Source organism: Phoca vitulina, unplaced genomic scaffold (genome assembly GCF_004348235.1).
Source record: "Phoca vitulina isolate PV1807 unplaced genomic scaffold, GSC_HSeal_1.0 scaffold3, whole genome shotgun sequence".
Taxonomy (NCBI): Eukaryota; Metazoa; Chordata; class Mammalia; order Carnivora; family Phocidae; genus Phoca; species Phoca vitulina.
The window spans coordinates 60,601,114-60,626,313 of record NW_022589706.1 but is presented as its reverse complement, the minus strand read 5'-3'; the positions used below and the strand labels follow the sequence as shown (position 1 = coordinate 60,626,313).

The window sequence follows — 25,200 nt, the reverse complement described above, 5'->3', positions numbered from 1 at the left end:
GTAATTAGGAAACTGGAATGCCAGTTTCTTTCGATGGGAACGAAATGAGACCAACGGAGCGTATAAGTAAAATCCCCTTAGAAAATGGCCAAATTAAGGATACAGACTCTCATTGACCCATGCCATACTTCTTTCATACTCATTCCAGGTACTGAGATTTCACTGTACATTTGTCCTTTAGCTCAAGTGAGTGGTTCCTTTCTACAAATATAACATTTAGAGCTACTTGTATTAATTTTTTAGTGAAGCCAGTTTCACCCATCTCTGACTCATTTCTCCTCCAAACATATTTCTCAGGTCACCTGAGATTATTCTTGAAGGTTGAATGGTATTGTTTAATCTCGAAGATCATTTCCCCTGGGGCTAGAGCACTAATATCTGAATTCTTAGACATGTTCCTTAATTTACTGTCCCTAGTGGTATATCTTAAACTTACTTAAAAATGCAATTAGTGTCTCTCAAGTTGCCCCCACATGGAATCTTCAGTAGCTAGAATTTGGGTCCTCTCCAGATTTTGACTTTTCAACTTCTGTTTCCTGTTAAAAATTTAGTTACACTGGTCAAGGAATCAGGGTCATTTCCATGACTAGCTCTTCTTGAGTTTAGACCAGTGCTTCTCAATGGGGGGTGAATTGCCCCCTCCAGGGGACTCCTGGAAATATCTGGAGACATTTTTGGTTGTCAGGACTGAGGTCAGGGGGTGGAGCGTACTACTGAAATCTGGTAGGTAGAGGTCAGGGATGCTGCACAGCACAGCACACTCCCATCCCCACAACAAAGAATCATCCAGTCCAAAATGTTCATAGGTGACATTGAAAAATCGATAACCAAACCAAGCAGATAATAGACAATAGAAATATACTGAATAGAAACTGTATTTTACTACTTTTTGGGCGTCTTTTATTTCTCATTCTCCTCTCTCCCTAGGCTTTACTTTGTAATGTTATTATATGTGAGGCTGCTTTTCTGGCACTGCGCTTCCAAAGCAGTGTTTTGGGACAAGGACTGCAATTTCACCTGATGCCGTTTCTTTTCTTTTCTTTTTTTTGCATCTGTTTAGTGCATATTTATTGGATACCTTTTTTCATGGAAGGCACTGGGCTAGATAATGGGGCTACAGGAATGACCAAGTCTTGTGGGGTCTGTATCTTCACGAATCAGGAATCTGAGTGTGAACATTGAGGCCTCTCTCATAACATGGTGCTCATGTATATAAATACATAAATACAAAGAAAGATCATAAGGAAGGCATTTGATGGAAAGATTGCAGGTGGGGTGGTTCAGTAGCACGTTGAGAGCTACTGTTTCTCTTTCTTTGGCTTTTCTCTCTCCTTACTGGTTCAGTCTTTGAATAGCAAGCAAGAATCTTTCCTTCTAGTCACAAGGAATATGGAAACAAGAGAACCTAAGATATACCTGGCAACAGCAAAGAACAAGACAGCATGGAACTTCAAGAATATATCCACTCCTGTCAACACGGGCTGTTATTTGTCAGGGTTGAAATTAGGTCAGTGGGTTTAATTATGGTAAGAAGAATGAGTCACAGGCCCTCATTCTCTTTGAGCAAAGATGGCTGTTTTTTTATGGGAGCCATTTGTTTTCTTTTTCCTGATAATTCTGTTATGTTTGATTTTGTGAACTTTTTATCTTGCCCTTCTTTTTTCACTTTTGCTTTTCCTCTTTTCTTCTACCACTTAAAATTCTTCCCTTCTTTCCCTTTTCCACTTTTTTTTAGAGGTTTTATTTATTCATTTGAGAGAAGAGAAAGAGAGATTGAGAGAGAATGCACACAAGCTGGTGGGGGGAAGAGCAGAGGGAGAAGCAGGCTCTCTGCTGAGCAGGGAGCCTGATGCAGGCCTCCATCCCAGGACTGTGGGGTCATGACCTGAGCAGAAGGCAGATACTTAAACCAACTGAGCCACCCACGTGTCCCATCCCTTTTCTACTTTTAATTCAAACTTTCTAGATAACTTTTAAACCTTCTCTCACAAACAAAATAAAAACACAAAAACTGCCGGCAAACCGTATTTCAAAATCACACCAATCTAAACCTTGAATTTATTTTTTTCATTAAATATGCTTTTTTGTATGTATATCCACATCTGTGTTTTCTGTCCTTTAATGCTGCATATTACTTTGGATCAGAATATATGCTGGCTCAGATTTTTAACTATCTCTAGTGCTTGTCCCAAAACAAAACAAAATCCTGGGAGGGGGGTAGACATTTTTATGTTATGCAAGGAGAGAGTGTGAGAAAATTTATGTAGATTACATCTTCAAGCCATACCAATGTCTTTATTTATTTTACATTTCTTTTGTTTTTTGACCCTATTTAACCAAAATAAAATTATTGGTATAAATATGTATATGTGTATGTACACACATACATAATATATATGTATATATTGCATATATATTTACATATACATACAAATGTTTGTTGCAGCATAGTTTGTAATGGCAGACAAGAATAAACAAACAAAAAGCAATAATAAAAGAACCCAAACGTGGAAACTACCAAATGTCCATCCATAAAGGAAAGCATACATATAAATATGGTATATCTCTATTATGGAATGTCATGTGGCTATTGAGAAGAATGAGCCAATCTATATGAGCTGACCTGGAAAGGTGCCGATACTATATTCTTAAATAGGATGATATGATCTCAAGAAGAAAAGAAATTTCTATATGTGCATATGCAATATAATGCAGATAATATATGTCATGTAATTACATATAATGTGATATGTATTTGAATAAACAGAGAAAGTGTGGAAAGATGAACACAGAATTTTTTTTGAGGGTGAGTGAGAGAGAGCGCACACATATGCGTGTGAGCAGAGGGGATGGGGGAGAGGGAGAGAGAGAATCTTAAGCAGGCTCCGTGCCCAGGGCAGAGCCCAACGCAGGGCTCCATCTCATGACCCTGAGATCATGACCTGAGCTGAAATTAAGAGTTAGGCGCTTAACCGACTGAGCCACCCAGGCATCCCGGATGAACACAAATTTTTATTATTGATTACCTCAAGAGGATAAGTTAGAAAGGAGATTGTCTCATTAAGAATATATATTTTGTAATTAAAGAAAAAGTAGACAGGTTTACTGAAAAAAATATGTCAATACCATTTATGTGGTTGATCATAGACATTTAACTCTTCATAGGATAGTCCAAAAGGAGCAAACTTGCATATAAATCCCAACTGGCCTTGCATGCTAAAGTGCCTTTTTAGTCATTCATGAGGCCAGGAAAATAAACAAAAAAATATATAAAAAGTAAATCGTGTGGAGAGCAAGTGTGTTAAAGAAAATAGAGATCAGATGACAAGATCTGGTACCGCTGTTCAGACTCACAAATCTCTTAAATGGAGAGAAGCTCCCCTTCATCACTCAGGCTCATAATAGGTTTCATTTGAATGGTTTGGCATTTGACATTATGCACATATCTCTTCAAGTGAAAGAGAGAGTGTACCATGTGTGGGTGAGAAGGTGGGTTCTAAGGTCAGACTTCTTGGCTTTGATTACTCATCTCTTTCCAAGGTATGTGATTTTTGACAATTAACCGAATTGTGCTGTAGGTACCTAGTTCGTGAAACAAAGATAAGTAAGAGTCCTTATGTCACTCTGTCGTTGTTGGCCCATAATGAATATTCCAACTTGGGTAGGGTGGTTGGTAGTGGGAGTACTGAAGGGCAGGCATTTTTTAAAATCCAGGGAAATCAATGGGGTCATAAGAAGTGTTGCCTACCATGGATTAGAAATTAACAAGGCAGAGTCAATATCATTACACTTTGATGATTCTAATGTGTCACCCACTTTCTGTTTCGTAGACCACCATTTTCAGCACATTGGCCAGCGAAAAGTCCTTATCTGACTGCAAAAAGGTAAGTCAGCCTCCAAAATTTCCAACTTGTTGTCAGAGTACTAAATGGCTTCAGAGTTGATGACATGCAGTTGAAAAGCTACGGATCAATGAGAATGTTCCGGTGACATGTTGTAGCTCTCTTTCTTCAGAGATGGAAATTTGAATGGTTCTCTTTAAGGATGTGGAAAACTCTGTTATCATTTGACAGCATTTTGTTATCAAGCAGCTCTGGTTGCATATATTTATTTCTATCTCACTATCATCTGACATTTTATTCTGCAAGATGAGCATCAAGGGAGTCTGGGACAAGCTGCATTGCAGGCATCTATATCCTTGTTTCCAAATTTAAATGTAATAAACCTAAACTCAACACAATATAAAAATGATTTTGTATTTTGAAAGCTGATCATATAGCATAAAAATCTGGTTTGGATTCACTACAGTCCAGTTTGAGAAGCTGTCATGCTTTGCAAAAGGATTAGCCTCGCTAGCATCTGATGGCAGACGTCCCTGTAATGGATCTTGTCTGGAGACTGACTGCTATAGCCGTAGCTGCATGTCTAATTCCTGGCCTTCGCAGTCCAGGAGACTCTTTTATCTGCCTCTTTAATCTCAGGTTTAACTAGGTCTTCTCCTTTTTGAGGGGAAAGAAGCGATTTCACAGTCTGAACAACGCAAATAAATTCTTTGACACTATCTATTGATATGGAAAACCAGGTGCATAAAGAGTTGACCCGTGCCTCATATATTAGTAACTTGGCATTTCTTAGGGTTTTATAGCATGGCATTGTTTTGCTGTGCTGTTTCCATTTCTGAATTTGCTTGATATGGAAAAAGGTAGCTGGGATCTTCATCTTTAAAGGTGATGTGAGGGTCCACTATTCTGAATGCCATCCATTTCATTATCTTGGTAGTTTTTTATTGCCTATTAAATCCCCATCTTGACTGAGTTCTGGTCTGCGCTGTCTGAGATTGAGGTGCATGTTGTATTCTTAACATTACAGATCCTAGAAAATGGACTTCAGGGGTTCTCTATTCTCACCTTTTTCCCAGAGTGGGACTGCTCTTGATACCATGTATAGAAGGACTTCTAGCCTCTACCTGGATACTCTATTAACAGGGAACCCAATGACCCTGACTGTTCACTAGTGAGACAAATCAAAGCATTAGAAAGTTCTTCATTTTATTGAGCCAGGATCTGTTTCCTTTTGATTTCTGCCTGATGTTTAAAGTATGAAGCCAGTTAATATGCTTTCTTCTGAATCTTCTCCCCAGCTCACTCCTGGGCTAATGATTTTCCTTCTTTATTTCTAGTAGAATATTGTTATAATTGATTTCCAGAAGTGTGGGCTGCTGGTTGCTGGCTATTTGGTTTCAATACTTGGCTCTCCCACTTACTACTCATGTGACTCTGGTCACATAAGCTATCTGTGCCTCACTTTTATCACTGTAGAATGGGGATAGTAATTGTACCTACTTCATATGATAGATGAGTTAATATATATAAAGTGCTTAGAACAGTGCTCAATACATAATCAATGCTATGTTAGGTATTATTATTCCTTCTAGACTAGGTTATACTTTTTTTTTTTTTGCATACTCTTTGTTACCAATGTCAAAAATTATGTATTGTTCTTCAGGTGGTCAGTTTGGCAAAAACACTTCAAGACTTTACTCTTCATTCAGGAGCTTTCTTTACATACTTGGTGTATGCCAGGTACAACGTAAGAATGGGCTATGATGAAAGGACAAGCTGTAGGCTTTCTTCAGTGTAACACTAATATTCTACTAATACAGTGTAAGATGGCATCAGTTTCTCTTTATCAGCCATGTTCCTCTGTGGGCCCTGTGAAATTTGAAGTCCTTGCACATGCTCTTAAGACATTTTCACATGACCTGCTATTAAAACATGATTTTCTTTTATATTTATGTAAATGAGTCTTTGAGTATGAATATAGGCCATTATATTTATTTTATTCATTTTTACAATTTGATCAATTGAGATAATTTATAAACCCAGTTCTGTTATCCAACTTATTTACTACCTCTCTCAGTTCTTGTCATGCACAAAGTAGAGTAGCATAGTCAGTCTCTATGACTCAATTTGATTCATCCAGCACAGTTACCAAGTGATCACTGAGCACCTGCTATGTGACATGAACTGAAATATTATGGTGAACAAGTCACATATGACCTTTTCCCTCATAGAACATATGGGTAGTCATTGGACAAGTAAAATTGTGATGGATGATATGATTCTTTTTTTAAGTTGGGAGGTTATAAGATCTTACATGAAGGGAACCTAACCTAATCTAGGGGTCAGAAAAACTTTCCTGAAGAAGTGGCCTTGGGGCGCCTGGGTGGCTCAGTCGGTTAAGCGGCTGCCTTCGGCTCGGGTCATGATCCCAGGGTACTGGGATCAAGCCCCGCTTCGGGCTCCCTGCTCGGCGGAGAGCCTGCTTCTCCCTCTCCCTCTGTCTGCCGATCTGCCTACTTGTGCTCTCTCTCTCTCTCTGTTAAATAAATAAAAATCTTAAAAAAAAAAAAAAGAAGTGGCCTTCACGCAGATATCCAAAGAATGAATGGGGTTTGGCCACATGAAGACAAGGTGGAGGCAGGGAAACACCAAGTATGAAAATCTGGAGAGGTAGAGAACTATAAAATGTTCAGAATGTCTGAAAATTGCAACTTGAAATAGAGAATGATAAACAGTGAGACAAAAAAGAAAAAAAAAAGCCTGATCATGGAGGGGCTTATAAAACCAGAATTTGGATTTATTTTAAGGGTAACAAGAAATTTTTACTTGGGAAGGTAGGTGTATGTGACTTGATATGATTTTTATTTTAAAATCATTTGGTTGCTGAAGAACAGAAGAAGCAAGATATCAGACACGAAGTCTAGGTCTAAGGCTATAATCTAGACAAGAGATGGTAGTGGCCAGGATTAGAATAATAGCATTGAAGATCAAGAGATATTTGAGTGATAAGATCAACACAATATGACAATAGTTTGGATATATGGTAGAGGAAATAGCTAAGGATGATTCCTTGATTTCTGGCATGGGCAACTGGCAGAATAGGGTGCCTTTTTCTTTCTTTTCTTTTTTTAAAATTTTTTATTGTTATGTTAATCACCATACATTACATCATTAGTTTTAGATGCAGTGTTCCATGATTCATTGTTTGGGCATAACACCCAGTGTTCCATTAGCGTGCAATTTTCTTAGGTAATAGGGTCAGGGAGGAAGTTGATGAGTTCAGATTGGTACATGTTAGGTTTGTAGTGTTTGTAAGATCTCCCAGCAAAGATGACTAGCAGGGATCTGGGCATGTTGATTTATAACTCAGGATAGCGTTCTAGGATAGAAATATGAATATGGGAGAAATACACATATAGAGAATGGTTGACAGAGTGTGAATGGACAAGATTGCCCAGGGAATGTGTGGAGTGGAAATGAAGAGTGTTTATAAGAATCTGAGAGTATTGGTATATAAGGCCTGGGAGAAGACTATTTCCTGTGAAGGAAAGTGAGAAGATAGGGCCATAGATGTTGGAAGAAATCAGAAGGATGTAGTGTCACAGAAATCAAATCAATAAAAAAGTGAGTCATTAAAAAGGAGGTTGTCACTTGTATCAAAACTTTTGCTGGGAGGTTAAGTAAAATTAGGACTGAAAAGCATCCACTCGGTTTATCAATATTGTAGGTCATTGTTGGTTTTAGTGAGATACAAGTGATGGGTGCAGAAGCCAGGTTACAGTGGGTTTAAGATTGAGTGAGGAAGGAAATAGAAATGGTAGGCTAGTCTTTAAAGGAATGTGTTGCAAAAGGAAGGAAAGAAATGAGTAGTTAGTGGGGGCTATTGGGTTGAGGGAGGGTCTCTTAAGTTGGGGTAGATTTGGGCAAGTGTGTTTAAATGCTAGAAAGAAGACAATAGAAAGGCAAGGAGATGCCAAAGCACAGCATTAACCTTAGATAGATGGAGGGACACATCTTGCTATAGAATATCAGGGAAGGAAGAAAGGATAGAACTCATATTATATGAAAGCAGGGAGCCAGAGTAGGTCTTTGTCATTAGACAACTCTGGTCAACTCATCCACTTTTTTTGTTTAATTTTTTGATGGGGAGGTAGGATTATTATTCAACCAGCTTTGAGTCTATATAGCTATACTATTTCAACAATATTTATTTAACCTACAGACATTCCCCTACAATATTTTGCATAGATAGTACCATGTACATAATCAACAATCTCTGGGCAGTCTTGCCTATTCAGATGGGGTCTATTTTAAGAAAATTACTCTCAAATCTGTGTCTCAAGTAATGAAATCTCTTCTGAACCCTAGATCTGTGTTGCTGATTAACTAGAGGTCTTTTCCACTTTGTTGTCCCACAGACCATGTCTTAGTGTAAATAAAGATATGTATTCTCTTTTACACATATTCTCTCCCATCCTGAGCCTTCTTCTCTTATATTCACCACTCCAGTCAATGGCTTTACCATTCCAAGCTAGAAATGTCAGTGTCATCCTTGATTTCTCTTGTTTCTTTACTTCCCACATCCAACTAGCTATCAAATTCTGTAAATTCCATTTTGAGATGTCCCTAGAATCTCTCCATCATCTTTTTCCTTACCTTCTTATTCCTCCTTTGGAAGGTTGTAACAACTCCCTCCTTGCTCTTTTCTTATACCAAGTCTTTTCTTCTTCATTCCATTTTCCAAAACACTACCAGAGTTACTTTCCAGAAAACAAACAACAAACACAACTGTTCATGTCAAATCTTATTTAAAAGCATCTAAGGGATTCAAGTTTTATTCAGAATAGACCCCATACTCCTCTGCATAACTCAACAAGTCATTCCCATTATCTTCAGCCTTATCTTCTGGTATTTTACTAGGTGCTGGAGTCTAGAGGTCTTGAGCAGACTGCTCCTGAATGCAAAACTTTTTGATAACTTTGTGCCCCTGTACAAACTGTTTCTTCTTCTTGAATGTTATCTTCCCTTTCTGTCTGCTTGAAAGCTTAGTCTTCTACGGAGAGACCCCTCACATTGTCGTTTCTTTTCAAAGACTTTCTTGGTTTCTCCAGGAAAGATGAGTGGTTTCACCTGGAGTTCATAATGTTTTGTACTTACACCAAGGTATAACACCTAACAACAACCACAAAACTTGTCAAGTGTTTACTATATTCTCAGCCCTGTGAAAAGTACTTTACGTGGATCCCCTTATTCAATTTTTATAACAGCCCTCTGAGGTAAGTAAAATTATTACTACCATTTACAGATAAAGAATTTGAGGCCTAGTGACATTAAAGAACTTGCTCGAGGATACACCAGTAGTAGGTGTTGGAGCCAGGATGTGAATCCAGGCAGTCTGACATACCATTGCTTTAGTGTTTTGCTACTTCTTTCTGCCATTGGATTCTAAATACTTATTTATCGGTTCAGCTTTCCCTTAAACTATTATCTCTTGGAGGGGAAGAACAATAATGGATTCTGTTAGGAATAATAATACCTCCCTGGTAGTAAGGGCTCATAGAAGTTTATTGAATGGATTTGCTGAATACATGATTGTCCATTAATGTAATATCATTCTGGGGCCATTTTGTTAAAAAAAGCAGGGTTTTTTTTTTTTTTTTTTTCTTTTCCTGGGAGTTGAGAAAAGGATACTTATATTCAGGGTTTATTTTTGAAGGCAATTTCTGCAATAAAATAAGGTGTTAATGGATAGCTGGGTGGGAGGGGAGCATGGATTGAAGTGTTTAGTTTAGTGAAAGATAGCAAATATCCTACTTCCTAAACACTACTTTACAGAGTTGTAAGAATCCCTGTTCTTATTTTCAGCCAAAGACCAGTTCACTTTTTAATTTGCAGAACCTAAAAGCATCTAGGAGATATGTGTGAATTCATTCATTCATTCATGATTATTTATTGGGTGCCTCTTATTGCAAGGCAGTTATTACTGTTAATATGTTATAGAGGAAAAATGGATATGCCAAGATATGAAGTGACTTACTCTAGGGCACATATTAAACTCCAAGTAGACTCTTAGAAGATAGGCCTAATTCATGTCTTCTCATTTCTTTCCTCTATAACCTCTCCACCCTACATTATTTAACTAAAGTTGACTCATGGGGAGATGTGTACTGAGGGATGAGCAGCAGAGAAAGATCTTCAAGCATGTTCCATGTCTCCTGCTACCTGTTTTATGCTCATTGATATTTATATCTTTGTGTCTTGATACTTTTAAATCTCTCAGTGCAAGATATTCAGATCCAGATGTGTCAACTCAGCTTTTTTTGTGTAGGGACATTCTGTCATAGCACTATTGGACTTCCAGTACTTTAATTTGAAGTAATGGGCAAAACATATATCCTTGCCCCTTCTCGGAGGCTCTTGGCTCTGACCCTGACTCCCACCCCTGGGGCACAGGTCAGAGATAGGTTAGGGGTGATGGACAGGTGAGGGTGATGGATGGGGCAAGGGTAAGGGATAAAATGAATCCCAGGGATGGGTTAAAGGTCAGAGATTTCTGTTTCACAAATTACTTGGAAATGAAAAATAGGCATTTTTCGGTTTGGTGTCAAAATGACCTGCTTTATCCTGTTGTAACTTTCATCTGTATATGGTAACCTAGAATCTCAGCCCAAATCCCTGTCTGTTGTCATAAAAATAGGTTCCTCAGGTTGGAGAGTTTATTTTAAAAATTTAGCCATTTTGATGGTTTATTGTAACATTTTGGTTGGGAGGTGCTCCATTTCTCTCTCTGTATGTCCCTCTGTTCTCTCTCCCTGGACTTCTGATATCTTAACTCATGTCAATGACAACTTCTTTCTTTTTTAAAATATTTATTTATTTATTTGAGAGAGAGACACACAGAGGGGGAGGAGAGGAAAAGGAATCCCAGTCAGACTCTGCACTGAGTGCAGAGCCCCACACGAGGCTTGGTCTTAGGACCCATGAGACCTTGACCTGAGCTAAAAGCAAGAGTCAGATGCTCAACTGACTGAGCCACACAGGCAGCCCTCAGTGACAACTTTTAAAAATAGTATCTTTAGGAAATGTATCCCTATCATATAGAAAGTATTGGTTTTAGAGGCGCCTGGGTGGCTCGGTCGGTTAAGCATCTGCCTTTGGCTCAGGTCATGATCCCAGGGTCCTGGGATCGAGCCCCACGTTGGGCTCCCTGCTGAGGGCTTCTCCCTGTCCCTCTGCCCCCCACTCATGCTTGCTCTCTCTCTCTAGTGCTCTCCCTCTCTCAAATAAATAAATAAAATCTTTTAAAAAAAAGTATTGGTTTTAGAATATATGGAAACCTAAAGGAAATCTATCTGTTGGTGGCAGTAATTTATAGGATTATTTGTGGTTGTGTTGATGGTGCTACCTATTCTACCCACCCTTGGCTTTGACTTGGGTGCTCTCCACTATTACCAGTGATGTATCAGTGTGCAGAGCATGTGCCCACATCATCTCTGAGCCTACTGTGTGGTATTTTTATTTTTAATAGACATAGGTGATGCTTCACTACCTTCATTCTTCCTTTAGGAAGAGATGATTAAGAATCTAGAATGTAATGGGCTATTGGAAAATTTAAGTTTTTCATCAGGGTTGATGAATAGGTCTCTGGGTAAACACAGCCCAAGATAGTAATATCAGCAGTTAAGATATTTACTCACAGTTGGTTCCTCAGCCTTTTGAAGCTATATTGTATCTGGCTTCCTCTTTCAAAGATTAAGACTTAATGTCTAGACAGTGTTCACTGACCTACACAAAGCTGGCTGGGCAGAGTCCCATGACTCTCAGCTTCTTGGCAGAATTTCTGGGCTGGTAGGTCATGGTGGCTTCTTCCCATGCCCTGAGAAAGGACGTAAAGACCAGACCAACCCTGTCAGCATTGAAGACATTCCTCTGACTTCCCCTCCCCACCCCTGAAAGACAGAAACCCATGTTCTGGAGCAGTCACAGTGAAGGGTATTATTTCAAGTAAATTTGAACACTGTTCACTTTTTAAATAGATTTTTTTGGAAGCTAGGAAGGTTCGTTTTTGGCAGAGTGCTGTTTTTGCTGACTTGATGTAGTGCTCTCTGCTGGATAAAGGGTGATATATATATTTGCAAATTTCTATCCTTTTTTTCATATGTGCCAACACAGGCCACTAATTTATGGGAGGGACAATTGTTTCTCTTTGAACACAGGGGAAGCACTTCAGCCCTTCCTCTTTCCTTGCCTTCCTGCCTCGCCCTGCCTCACTCTCCCAGCCAAGAAAGAGCTCTTAGCACTGATTTGCAATATTTGGGATAAGATAGATGTTTCTGGATTCCATACACTCTTCTTTCATCTCTTATTGTCTGGTTTTGATTTTTATTGTTACATTTTTTCCAATCCTACTCTCCTGAGATGCATTATGGGGCAGGGGTTAAGAGCACAGGCTCTGGAGACCAATTTCTGTGACTGGAGTCCACGCTCCACTACCCATCAGCTCTACAACTTTGTCCAAATTACTCCGCTTCTCTGTGCCTCACTTGTCTCGTGTATAAAATGAGACAAGTCATGGTATCAACCTATAGAACTGCTGTTAAGGATGAATAGATGGATCCATGTAAAATTCTTAGAGCAGTGTCTCAGTAAGAGATGTTCATTATTCCATCCCTGTGCAGAGAATAAATTTGAACCTTGGTAGCTTGAGTCTCACTTTATTTTTTTCTCTAAAAGAGCAACAACACCAAGGAAAGTACATCAGTGGACTTGGGCTAAAATGCACATTTGCAAAAACGTAAGCTGTTTGCCCTGGAGAAATACCCTGGTATGGGTCTCTAATTCTCAGTAATTCTAATTTCTAATAATGAGAATGCACTCAAGTTCAATATTGTTATGGGTTTCAGCTCTGTAAGAGCAAAACATTTCTTAATAAATGAAACATAACACCTTCCTAATAGTACGGTGAGTATACTTTTCTGTACCTCCAGCACCTGACACAATTTTAAGCCCATAGTAGACATTTAATAGTGTTTGTTAATTCATAAACTTGGCGTAGGATCATTCCACCAAAAGCTTCCAGCAGAAGGCTCAAAATGAAAAAGAAAGGAAGGTGGAGAACCTACTCTTTGTATGTCTTCTTATACCAGCACCTAGAATATACACAGGCAGGTAAAAATACCTTATTACTTGCTTGGAGGTACAGAATAAAATATAAAATATCCTGTCCCTCAAATAAATGTATATCCATTGCCTTTTCTAAATGTTAATATATGGGTTTCTTTTGCCCATTAGCCTATATTTGCCTCTTTTTTTTTTTTTTATAGATACAACCTAACACCGGGCATTTTTGCAACCATAATTTCTAGCCTGTGCATCTCAATAACTTTCATAAATTTCTATTTCTTTTTTTATTCTTCTTTTTTCATTTTCTTCATTTCCCTATTTAACTTTCTCTACTCCCTCCTTCCTTCCTTCCTTTTTTCTTTCCTTGACCTAATATATCAGGTAACAAGGTATAAGTTATAAGTTGTGTCCATTTCCCCTAGACCCAATTAATTTACTATTTAATACATATTGAAAGCCTCCCATGATTATTTGGAGGATAAAGGACAGAAGAATCCTTGTCATGAATGAACTCATAGTTTAGGCGGTGGGCAATACTATACTTGGATAAATCACAATAGGGCAAGTTCTGTATGCTTTGGTAGCAGAGAAAAGGCTGTGAGTAACCTTACCTGGGAGAGCCACTAATCTGGTCAGTGTCCCCATCTCATTCTTCTCTCATCAGGACAACACTGAAATGCACCTCTGGGTTCTATCTGCTTGGTGGCCAGGACTATTTATGTTTTGAGTCAGAGGTTGAAGGATGGTCTTTTCAAAGACTTGCCTGCCCCATGGAAATTAGTGGGATAAGTCTCCAATGTTGCTTGCATTTTAAATATTGTTGCAGGAGATCATGTGCTCTGTCCTGCTTCTGGGGTTGAGCCTAAATTTAATGATCTTTAAAATCACAGACCGTGCAGGCTTGTGGAACTGCCTACATATGTTGAAAAAAAATGATGCTTCTGGTGTGGAATTGCAAGATAAGCAGAGAACCCAGTAAATGACTCAGTGGGAGTTTTCCCCAAGGGAAGGATAAAGAAAAGAGTGTACTGTTTTTTGGCAAAGGAAACTGGCACTTAACATGATTATTGCAACTCTGGGCACTTGGGTTTTCCCACTGGGGAGATCAAACGTGATAACAGCAGAGCTGTTCTTCCAAAGCCGAACCTTCATGAGCTCTAATCTCCAACTGAGATGTCAAATGGCCAATGTCCCTGGCAAGAAGAGCCTTTTAATTAATTAGAGCCTTGAGCTGGCAGCTTGCTGCAAAAGCACCTGAACATGGTTGCCGGTGAAAAGAGCTGCGGAGGGCTGCTTCCAGTGACTTGCTGCTCTCCCGAAGCTTGCCTCAAGTGTCTCCCTGTCTCCATAGGAAAGACAGGTGCTATGTCCTCCTGAGGAGGGGTCTCTTTCCACTTGGTGTTCTTTAGAGAGAGGTTTCTGGCCAAGTCTTTCCTCTCCTGCAGTCCCAGAGGTGGGACAAAGACAAAAAGGAAAGTGTTGTTTCCCATTTCTGTTTGGAGAGTCACAAAGGCCGGCATCTGGAGGAAGCAGAAGATGTCTAATGAAAGGTTGCACTGTGGCTGAATCAGAGCTTGTCATCTTGCATAATGGAAATCTGGAAATCCCAAGGTTATTCAAGCAGGAAAGGGTCTTGAGGCTGGTCTGGTGTCATCAAAGGTAATCTGGCTTTTTGAGAGCACCCTGTTATCTCTTAAGGGGCTTTGAGTCTTAGTTGTCAAAAGCAGTGCTGCCAGGTGTCTCAGAGGAAGCATCCTGCAGGTTTGCAAATGTTTTGTGTGCCCCTGTTGTGCGGCCAGGCAGCACCTTCTGCTCAGGTTGCTACAGGGCTGCCCTTTGGAAAACTCTTTTCGGTTTACTTATAAAAGGCAGAGATATGCTGGAGGACAGAGCTCTGTTCACCGTTCCTCGCAGAGATGTGCTGAGGTACAAATCACATGGTCATAATGAGGACCACTGACTGTGTAGCTTTCCGTCCTGCTCCAACCTGAGCATCTGGCTTTCTTCCTTTGGTTTTAGTCTTAATCATGATAGGGGAAATGCTTTGTGTGAACATTTCCTCAGTGCTCTTCCAGGCTCTCTAAAGCTTTTAAAAAATCTTTTGGTCCTTTGAAAGAATGTGACAATGTACTTTTACACATCAAATGGAGTTATTATTTATTTATTGGTAAACGTAGGCTAGGTAACATGTAGAATATTTATAGCATCACATGATATAATTTCTAGTTTTATGTAAGTACTAAATGACTCTGGAGCCAAACTGCCCAAATAAAAGGCTGCCTGCAGCATTAACTCTGTGATGCTCAAGTTATTAAGCCCCTCTGTGCCACACTTTGCTCTTTTCTTTTTTCTTTTTTTTTGGAGAAATTATTTGTACTTTAATAGTTTAGAAAGGTCTAGTGAGCGAAAGTCAATGACAAGCTTCCACACTGTGCTCAAGGACAGCCAGAAAAGCATTTCATGCAACATATTACTATTATAAGTCAGACTGAAATCCAGAGTTAACATGGGCTTTGTTTTCAAACTAGAAAACATAAAAACATAAATGCAAAATTAAAATATTATGTTCCTGAGTGCCTCAGTTAGCAAAGTATAGTATTACTTAAGATTTAGATGTGGGAGTGATCAACTAAGGACATGGTTATTAAAGCCTTGAGAGTAAATATAAAGCCTTGGACAGACTGAAAAGAGCAAGGTGAGAAACCAGGTGAAAAGAGAAATTTTGGGAGCACTACTTTTTTAGGGATCAAACAAAACAACAGACACAAAAGGAGACAAAGCTAATGAGCCAGTAGAGAGGGTTCCGAGAGTTTGACGATGTTGAGAAAGGAGGAATCAATTGGTGCAGGAATGTCTTGGAGATGGAGAGGAAAGGGTGCTGGCCACGGGAGCCAGAGCACAAAGTGCAGAAATAAACCTTGACTAGAAGGAGAAGCACCTCACCTGCACAGAGAACATTTCAGTATGAATGGATTTGGGTGTAGCAGTTCTTCATTTTTAAAATGAAGATAATAAAAGTACCCACCTCAAGAAGTTACTGCCCCGTGATGACATCAAACTCAAATCCCATCAGAGTCTACATCATTTCTGGAACTAGTTTCTCTTGATCTAGAGACAAATCTGTCTACCCCCTCCACAGCAAATTATCTCCCCGTCTGCGCACACACGCAACAGATCATGGTGAGACAGAAGGGAGATAACCACATTGCTTCCTACCACCAGAAAGGGGAAACAGACTCAGCAGCTGCTGGTTGTGTGATCCTGACATCTCTGTGGCCCCTTATCTTGAAGGGTGGGCCTTGCTTCTCTTTCTAGGGGATGATTTCCCAGGCCTCTGGCTCTGCCTCTGAGAGGCTATTCTTTTATTGTTATCTTCTTTGGCCACAAGTGCAGGTGGCATTACAGAAAATGCCCTCACCAAGCTGTGAGCACAGACACCAACATTGAATACTGTATCTTGCCTGATCTTAGCACCCACCTGCTGACATAGACAACTTAATTCTTGGCCATGTTTCTCTCACCATGTGTTTTTGGAAGTTCCTAAGAGTTTTTCACATGGATTTCTCAGGTTTCCTAATGGAGGCCGGCTAACTGGTCACCTGAGGGAAGTTTGTCTTTGCTCTGGCTGTCAGCTTTCCATGAAAACACTGCTCACCTGTCAGCCTGGTCCACAGGCGGGCACCACTGCTGCGTAGCTCTGCTCCATAACCCTGCAGGGTGCTGCTCTTCTTCAGTGATAAAATTGGAGAGCGCCCCTTTCCACAGGTCTGCAAAGAACTTGGGCTCTCAGGCCTCAGAGCAGCACTCCTTGTTTTTAGAGTTCCACAGAGTCTTTCATGGACACAGTGTCTTCAACTTCAGATCTTACCACTCCCCACTGAGGCACAGGACCTGTTCCTAAATCTAGGAGGAAAGGTATAGGCCATAGCATATCCTCCACTGTGCTCATTCACCACTTTCTTGTCTATATCTTTCCTTTCTCCTGAAAGGAAAAATTTGCACCAAATTTTCTGCCTCCCCATTTACCCAAATACAGCTCCTGTGTCTTAGTCCATTAACGTATGTGCTCAGATGGTCCCAGCTCAGTTTCATAAATAGGGGATCTTAGAATCCTAATCTGGACAGCTAGGATGTGCTGATAGTCTACTTCTCCAAGCTGGTGGGTAGCTCAAAGTCTTTGCTCACAAGACTTCTAGTTCTAGAAAAGTGTGAAGGTTAATTAACCAAAATGTTCGTCTTTTTGTTCCTCCAGACACCAATCAGTTGCTAGAGGAAATCCATGTTTATGTTTCTAATGCGCTCTATCTCTGTAATGTGCATTTCAGCAGTGTCTGGATTTAAAGGATTGAGAAAGCCAGAGTGTCTGTAGATTCTTATCTTGACCTCCATTCATAAACAGAGGAAGCTAGATCACTTATTGAACCACCCATTCAACATCCTTAGAACCAAGCTTGCTACCTCATCATTTTAAAAGTTAAATCACTATGTTGTACACCTGAAGCTAATGTAACAAATGTGTCTAGTATACTCAAAACAACAAATAATAAACAAACAAACAGATAAAAGTTGGCTTTTGTTTGCAGACAAACTATTTCTAGTGGAATCAGTGACTATCAGGCAAAGTCATGACCTGGTCAGAAAACCTGCTGGTTTGGCTTCAACTTAATGTTATTTTATTGCCATTTGTAACTGTGAAGTAAAAAGACAAAACAAAACAAAACAAAACAATTATATTTTCTTTTTAAATCAATCTTTTCTTTTCCTTTCTTTTCTTCTCTTTCAATTCTAGTATAGTTAATATACAGTGTCATATTAGTTTCAGATGTACAATCTGGTGATTTAACAGTTTTTTACATTAGTTAGTGCTCTTCATGACAAGTGTACTCTTTTTTTTTTAACTATTCTTTTTTTATTATGTTATGTTAATCACCATACATTACATCATTAGTTTTTGATGTAGTGTTCCATGATTTATTGTTTCCGTATAACACCCAGTGCTCCATGCAGTACGTGCCCTCTTTAATACCTATCACCAGGCTAACCCATCCCCCGACCCCCCTCCCCTCTAGAACCCTCAGTTTGTTTCTCAGAATCCATAGTCTCTCGTGGTTCATCTCCCCCTCTGATTTCCTCCCCTTCATTCTTCTCTTCCTGCTATCTTCTTCTTCTTCTTCTTCTTTTTTTTTTTTAACATATAATGTATTATTTGTTTCAGAGGTACAGGTCTGTGATTCATCAGTCTTACACAATTCACAGCACTCACCATAGCACATATCCTCCCCAGTGTCTATCCCCCAGCCACCCCATCCCTCCCATCCCCCACCACTCCAGCAACCCTCAGTTTGTTTCCTGAGATTAAGAATTCCTCATATCAGTGAGGTCATATGATACATGTCTTTCTCTGATTGACTTATTTCGCTCAGCATAATACCCTCCAGTTCCATCCATGTTGTTGCAAATGGCAAGATTTCATTCCTTTTGATGGCTGCATAATATTCCATTGTATATATATACCACTTCTTCTTTAACCATTCATCTGTCGATGGACATCTTGGCTCTTTCCATAGTTTGGCTATTGTGGACATTGCTGCTATAAACATTGGGGTGCATGTACCCCTTCGGATCCCTACATTTGTATCTTTGGGATAAATACCCATTAGTGCAATTGCTGGATCGTATGGTAGCTCTAATTTCAACTTTTTGAGGAACATCCATACTGTTTTCCAGAGTGGCTGCACAAGCTTGCATTCCCACCAACAGTGTAGGAGGGATCCCCTTTCTCTGCATCCTCTCCAACATCTGTCATTTCCTGACTTGTTAATTTTAGCCATTCTGACTGGTATGAGGTGGTATCTCACTGAGGTTTTGATTTGGATTTCCCTGATGCCGAGCGATGTTAAGCACTTTTTCATGTGTCTGTTGGCCATTTGGATGTCTTCTTTGGAAAAATGTCTGTTCATGTCATCTGCCCATTTCTTGATTGGATCATTTGTTCTTTGGGTGTTGAGTTTAATAAGTTCTTTATAGATTTTGGATACTAGCCCTTTATCTGATATGTCATTTGCAAATATCTTCTCCCATTCTGTCGGTTATCTTTTGGTTTTGTTGATTGTTTCTTTTGCTGCGCAAAAGCTTTTTATCTTGATGAAGTCCCAATAGTTCATTTTTGCCCTTGCTTCCCTTGCCTTTGGCGATGTTTCTAGGAAGAAGTTGCTGCGGCTGAGGTCGAAGAGGTTGCTGCCTGTGTTCTCCTCTAGGATTTTGATGGACTCCTGTCTCACATATAGGTCTTTCAACCATTTGGAGTCTATTTTTGTGTGTGGTGTAAGGAAATGGTCCAGTTTCATTCTTCTGCATGTGGCTGTCCCATTTTCCCAACACCATTTGTTGAAGAGACTGTCTTTTTTCCATTGGACATTCTTTCCTGCTTTGTCGAAGATTAGTTGACCAAAGAGTTGAGGGTCCATTTCTGAGCTCTCTATTCTGTTCCACTGATCTATGTGTCTGTTTTTGTGCCAGTCCCATACTGTTTTGATGATGACAGCTTTGTAATAGAGCTTGAAGTCCGGAATTGTGATGCCACCAGCTTTGCTTTTCTTTTTCAACATTCCTCTGGCTATTTGGGGTCTTTTCTGGTTCCACACAAATTTTAGGATTATTTGCTCCATTTCTTTGAAAACAGTGGATGGTATTTTGATAGGGATTGCATTGAATGTGTAGATTGGTCTAGGTAGCATTGACATCTTCACAGTATTTGTTCTTCCAATCCATGAGCATGGAACGTTTTTCCATTTCTTTGTGTCTTCCTCGATTTCTTTCATGAGTATTTTATAGTTTTCTGAGTACAGATTCTTTGCCTCTTTGGTTAGAGGTTATGGTTTTGGGTGCAATTGTAAATGGGATCGACTCCTTAATTTCTCTTTCTTCTGTCTTGTGTTGGTGTGTAGGTATGCCACTGATTTCTGTGCATTGATTTTATATCCTGCCACTTTACTGAATTCCTGTATGAGTTCTAGCAGTTTTGGGGTGGAGTCTTTTGGGTTTTCCACATAAAGTATCATATCATCTGCAAAGAGTGAGAGTTTGACTTCTTCTTTGCCAATTTGGATGCCTTTTATTTCTTTTTGTTGTCTGATTGCTGTGGCTAGGACTTCTAATACTATGTTGAATAGCAGTGGTGATAGTGGACATCCCTGCCGTGTTCCTGACCTTAGGGGGAAAGCTTTCAGTTTTTCCCCATTGAGATGATATTTGCTGTGGGTTTTTCATAGATGGCTTTTATGATATTGAGGTATGTACCCTCTATGCCTACACTGTGAAGAGTTTTGATCAAGAAAGGATGCTGTACTTTGTCAAATGCTTTTTCTCCATCTATTGAGAGGATCATATGGTTCTTGTTCTTTCTTTTATTAATGTATTATATCACATTGATTGATTTGCAGATGTTGAACCAATCTTGCAGCCTAGGGATAAATCCCACTTGGTGGTGGTGAATAATCCTTTTAATGTACTCTTGGATCCTATTGGCTAGTATTTTGGTGAGAATTTTTGCATCCATGTTCATAGGGATATTGGTCTGTAATTCTCCTTTTTGATGGGGTCTTTGTCTGGTTTTGGGATCAAGGTAATGGTGGCCTCATAAAATGAGTTTGGAAGTTTTTCTTCCATTTCTATTTTTTAGAACAGTTTCAGAAGAATAGGTATTAATTCTTCTTTAAATGTTTGGTAGAGGGGCGCCTGGGTGGCTCAGATGGTTAAGCGTCTGCCTTCGGCTCAGGTCACGATCCCAGGGTCCTGGGATCGAGTCCCACATCGGGCTCCCTGCTAGGCGGGGAGCCTGCTTCTCCCTCTGCCGCTGCCTCTCTCTATCTCTCTCTCTGACTCTCATGAATAAATAAATAAAACAAAAAAAATTTTTAAATGTTTGGTAGAATTCCACTGGGAAGTTATCTGGCCCTGGGCTCTTGTTTGTTGGGAGATTTTTGATTACTGCTTCAATATCCTTAGTGGTTATAGGTCTGTTCAGGTTTTCTATTTCTTCCTGGTTCAGTTTTGGTAGTTGATACATCTCTAGGAATGCATCCATTTCTTCCAGATTATCTAATTTGCTGGCATAGAGTTGCTCATAATATGTTCTTATAATTGTTTGTATTTCTTTGGTGTTGGTTGTGATCTCTCCTCTTTCATTCATGATGGGTCCTTTCTCTTTTGTTTTTGATAAGTCTGGCCAGGGGTTTATCAATCTTATTAATTCTCTCAAAGAACCAGCTCCTAGTTTCGTTGATCTGTTCTACTGTTCTTTTGGTTTCTATTTCATTGATTTCTGCTCTGATTTTTATTATTTCTCATCTCCTGCTGGGTTTAGGCTTTATTTGCTGTTCTTTCTCCAGCTCGTTTAGGTGTAGGGTTAGGTTGTGTATTTGAGACCTTTCTTGTTTCTTGAGAAAGGCTTGTATTGCTATATAGTTCCCTCTTAGGACTACCTTTGCTGCATCCCAAAGATTTTGAACAGTTGTGTTTTCATTTTCATTTGTTTCCATGAACTTTTTAAATTCTTCTTTAATTTCCTGGTTGACCCATTCATTCTTTAGTAGGATGCTCTTTAGCCTCCATGTATTTGAGTTCTTTCTGACTTTCCTCTTGTGACTGAGTTCTACTTTCAAAGCATTGTGGTCTGAAAATATACAGGGAATGATCCCAATCTTTTGGTACTGGTTGAGACCTAATTTGTAACCTAGGATGTGATCTATTCTGGAGAATGTTCCATGGGCACTAGAGAAGAATGGGTATTCTGTTGCTTTGGGATGGAATGTTCTGAATATATCTGTGAAGTCCATTTGGTCCAATATGTCATTTAAAGACTTTATTTCCTTGCTGATCTTTTGCTTAGATGCTCTGTCCATTTCAGTGAGGAGGGTGTTAAAGTCCCCCACTACTATTGTATTGTTGTTGATGTGTTTCTTTGCTTTTGTTATTAATTGGCTTATATAATTGGCTGCTCCCAATTTAGGGGCATAGATATTTACAATTGTTAGATCTTCTTGTTGGATAGACCCTTTAAGTTGGATATAGTGTCCTTCCTCATCTCTTATTACAGTCTTTGGTTTAAAATCTAATTTGTCTGATATAAGGATTGCCACCCCAGCTTTCTTTTGGTGTCCATTAGCATGGTAAATGGTTTTCCACCCCCTCACTTTCAATCTGGGGGTATCTTTGGGTCTAAAATGAGTCTCTTGCAGACAGCATATCGATGGGTCTTGTTTTTTTATCCAATCTGATAGCCTGTGTCTTTTGATTGGGGCATTTAGCCCATTTACATTCAGGGTAACTATCGAAAAATATGAATTTAGTGCCATTGTATTGCCTGTAAGGTAACTGTTAATCTGTATTATCTCTGTTCCTTTCTGGTCTATGTTACTTTTAGGCTCTCTCTTTGCTTAGAGGACCCCTTTCAATATTTCACGTAGGGCTGGTTTCGTGTTTGCAAATTCTTTTAGTTTTTGTTTGTCCTGGAAGCTTTTTATTTCTCCTTCTATTTTCAATGACAGCCTAGCTGGATATAGTATTCTTGGCTGCATATTTTTCTCATTTAGTGCTCTGAATATATCATGCCAGTCCTTTCTGGCCTGCCAGGATAGGTCTGTTGCCAATCTAATGTTTCTGCCATTGTAGGTTACAGATACCTTGTCCCGAGCTGCTTTCAGGATTTTCTCTTTGTCTCTGAGACTCGTAAGTTTTACTATTAGATGTCGGGGTGTTGACCTATTTTTATTGATTTTGACGGGGGTTCTCTGTGCCTCCTGGATTTTGATGCCTGTTTCCTTTCTCAAATTAGGGAGGTTCTCTGCTATAATTTGCTCCAATATACCTTCTGCCCCCCTCTCTTTTTCTTATTCTTCTGGGATACCAATTATTGTAATATTGTTTCGTCTTTTGGTATCACTTAGCTCTCGAATTCTGCCCTCGCAATCCAGTAGTTGTTTATCTCTCTTTTTCTCAGCTTCTTTATTTTCCATCATTTGGTCTTCTATATCACAAATTCTATCTTCTGCCTCATTTATCCTAGCAGTTAGTGCCCCCATTTTTGATTGTACCTCATTAATAGCCTTTTTCATTTCGACTTGTTTAGATTTTAGTTCTTTTATTTCTCCATAAAGGGTTTCTCTAATATCTTCCATGCTTTTTTCAAGCCCAGCTAGTATCTTTAAAATCATCATTCTGAACTCTAGTTCCGACATCTTACTAATGTCTGTATTGATTAGGTCCCTGGCAGTCAGTACTGCCTGTTCTTCTCTTTTTTGAGGTGATTTTTTCCATCTTGTCATTTTGTCCAGCGGAGAATAGATGAATGAGAGAACAAAATGCTAACAGGGTAATAACGTCCCCAGAAAATATACACTAAACAAATCAGAACACACCTGAAACTGGGGGAAAAGAAAGGGAAAGAAAGAAAAAAGAAAAAAAAGGAAAAGAAAAAGATAAAAACAAACAAACAAAAAAGCAGAATATGATCAAATATGATCAGGCTGGTGCATAGATCAGTGGCACATACTGGATTTTGGGCGTATTTTGGCCTGTAGAAGAAAGTGCCTCCCAAAATTTTAAAGAAAGAAAAAACTTATATATGTAGAAAAATAAGGGTTAATATGATGAAGGGATGGAATATGACTGTAAAGATGAAAATTATAAACGATTTTATAAAAGGAATTGATAAGATAAGAAGTTGGTTGGAAAAAGAAAGAAGAGGATTTAAAAAAAAAAAAGCAAGAGAATGTGATAAGGCAGGAGACTAGAACAAAGCCATACACTAGAGATTTAGGGTGTATTTTGGTCTGTTAGAAGAAACTGTATCCCAAAATTTTAAAGAGAGAACAACTTATATATATATATATACCAAAAATAAGGTTAATACTATGAAGGGATAGAATATGACTCTAAAAATGAAAAATAAAAAATATTTTTAAAAAAAGGGATTGATAAGATGTTGGTTGAAAAAGGGAAAAAGAAAAATTCAAAAAAAAAAGAAAAAAAAAGAAAGTTAAAAAAAAATTAACTTTGAAAGACTAAAGAATCATGGGAAAAAAGCCATGAATTCTATGTGCAGTATTCCCCTAGCACTGGAGTTCTGCCATTCTCATTGATTGGTAAGGCAAGTGTACTCTTAATCCCATTTACCTATTTACCCATCCCCCACCCACCTTCCCTCTGGTAACCATCAGTTTGTTCTCTATAGTTAAGAGTCTGTTTTTTGGTTTGTCGCTTTTTTTTCTTTGTTCTTTTGTTTCTTAATTCTGCATATGAATGAAATCATATGCTATTAGTCTTTCTCTGACTTATTTCACTTGGCATTATATCCTTTAGATCCACACATGTTGTTGCAAATGGCAAGATTTCATTCTTTTTTATGGCTGAGTAGTATTCAATTGTGTGAATTCAATTGTATTCAATAGTATTCAATTCCTCAATTCAAAGTAGTATACCACATCTTTATCCATTCATCTATGGATGGAAACTTGGGCTGTTTCCCTAATTTGGCTACTGTAAATAATGCTGCAATAAACAGGGGTACATATATCTTTTCCAATTAGTGTTTTTGTATTTTTTGGGTAAATATCCAGTAGTGTGATTACTGGATCATAGGGTAGTTGCATTTTTAATTTTTTGAGGAACTTCCATACTATTTTCCACAGTGGCTGTACCAGTTTGCATTCTCACCAACTATGCAAGAGGGTTCCATTTTTTCTACATCCTCACCAACACTTGTTTCTTGTCTTTTTGATTTTAGCCATTCTGACAGGTGTAAGGTGATATCTCATTGTGGTTTTGATTTACATTTCCCTGATTAGTGATATTGAACATCTTTTATGTGTCTGTTGGCCATCTGTATGTCTGCTTTGGAGAGATGGTTGTTCATGTTTTCTGCCCATTTTAATCAGATTATTTTTTAAATTTTTTAAAAAAGATTTTATTTATTTGAGAAAGAGAGAGCATGAGTTGGGGGGAGGAGCAGAGAGAGAGGGACAAGCAGACTTCCTGCTGAGCATGGAGCCTGACGGGGGCTCCATCTCAGGACCCCAAGATCATGACCTGAGCTGAAGTCAGACACTTAACTGATTGAGTCACCCAGGCACCCCTGGTTTTTCTTTTTCTTTTTTCTTATTCTCTCTTTTTCTTTCCTTCCACTTTATTTCTTCTTCTTCTTCTTCTTCTTCTTCTTCTTCTTCTTCTTCTTCTT

The 25,200-nt window shown here is 38.9% G+C and overlaps 1 protein-coding gene across 6 annotated transcripts in view; it reads left to right on the top strand.

The window, feature by feature from the left end:
* The window catches only part of RASGEF1B (RasGEF domain family member 1B), a 632,176-nt gene that overhangs the window by 268,329 nt on the left and 338,647 nt on the right, over positions 1-25,200 (top strand). For all 6 annotated transcript variants that reach the window (XM_032400630.1, XM_032400635.1, XM_032400628.1 and 3 more), the window contains one exon: positions 3,831-3,884. In XM_032400630.1, the coding sequence (XP_032256521.1) occupies positions 3,831-3,884 (54 nt within the window). The remainder of the gene's footprint in view (positions 1-3,830; positions 3,885-25,200) is intronic.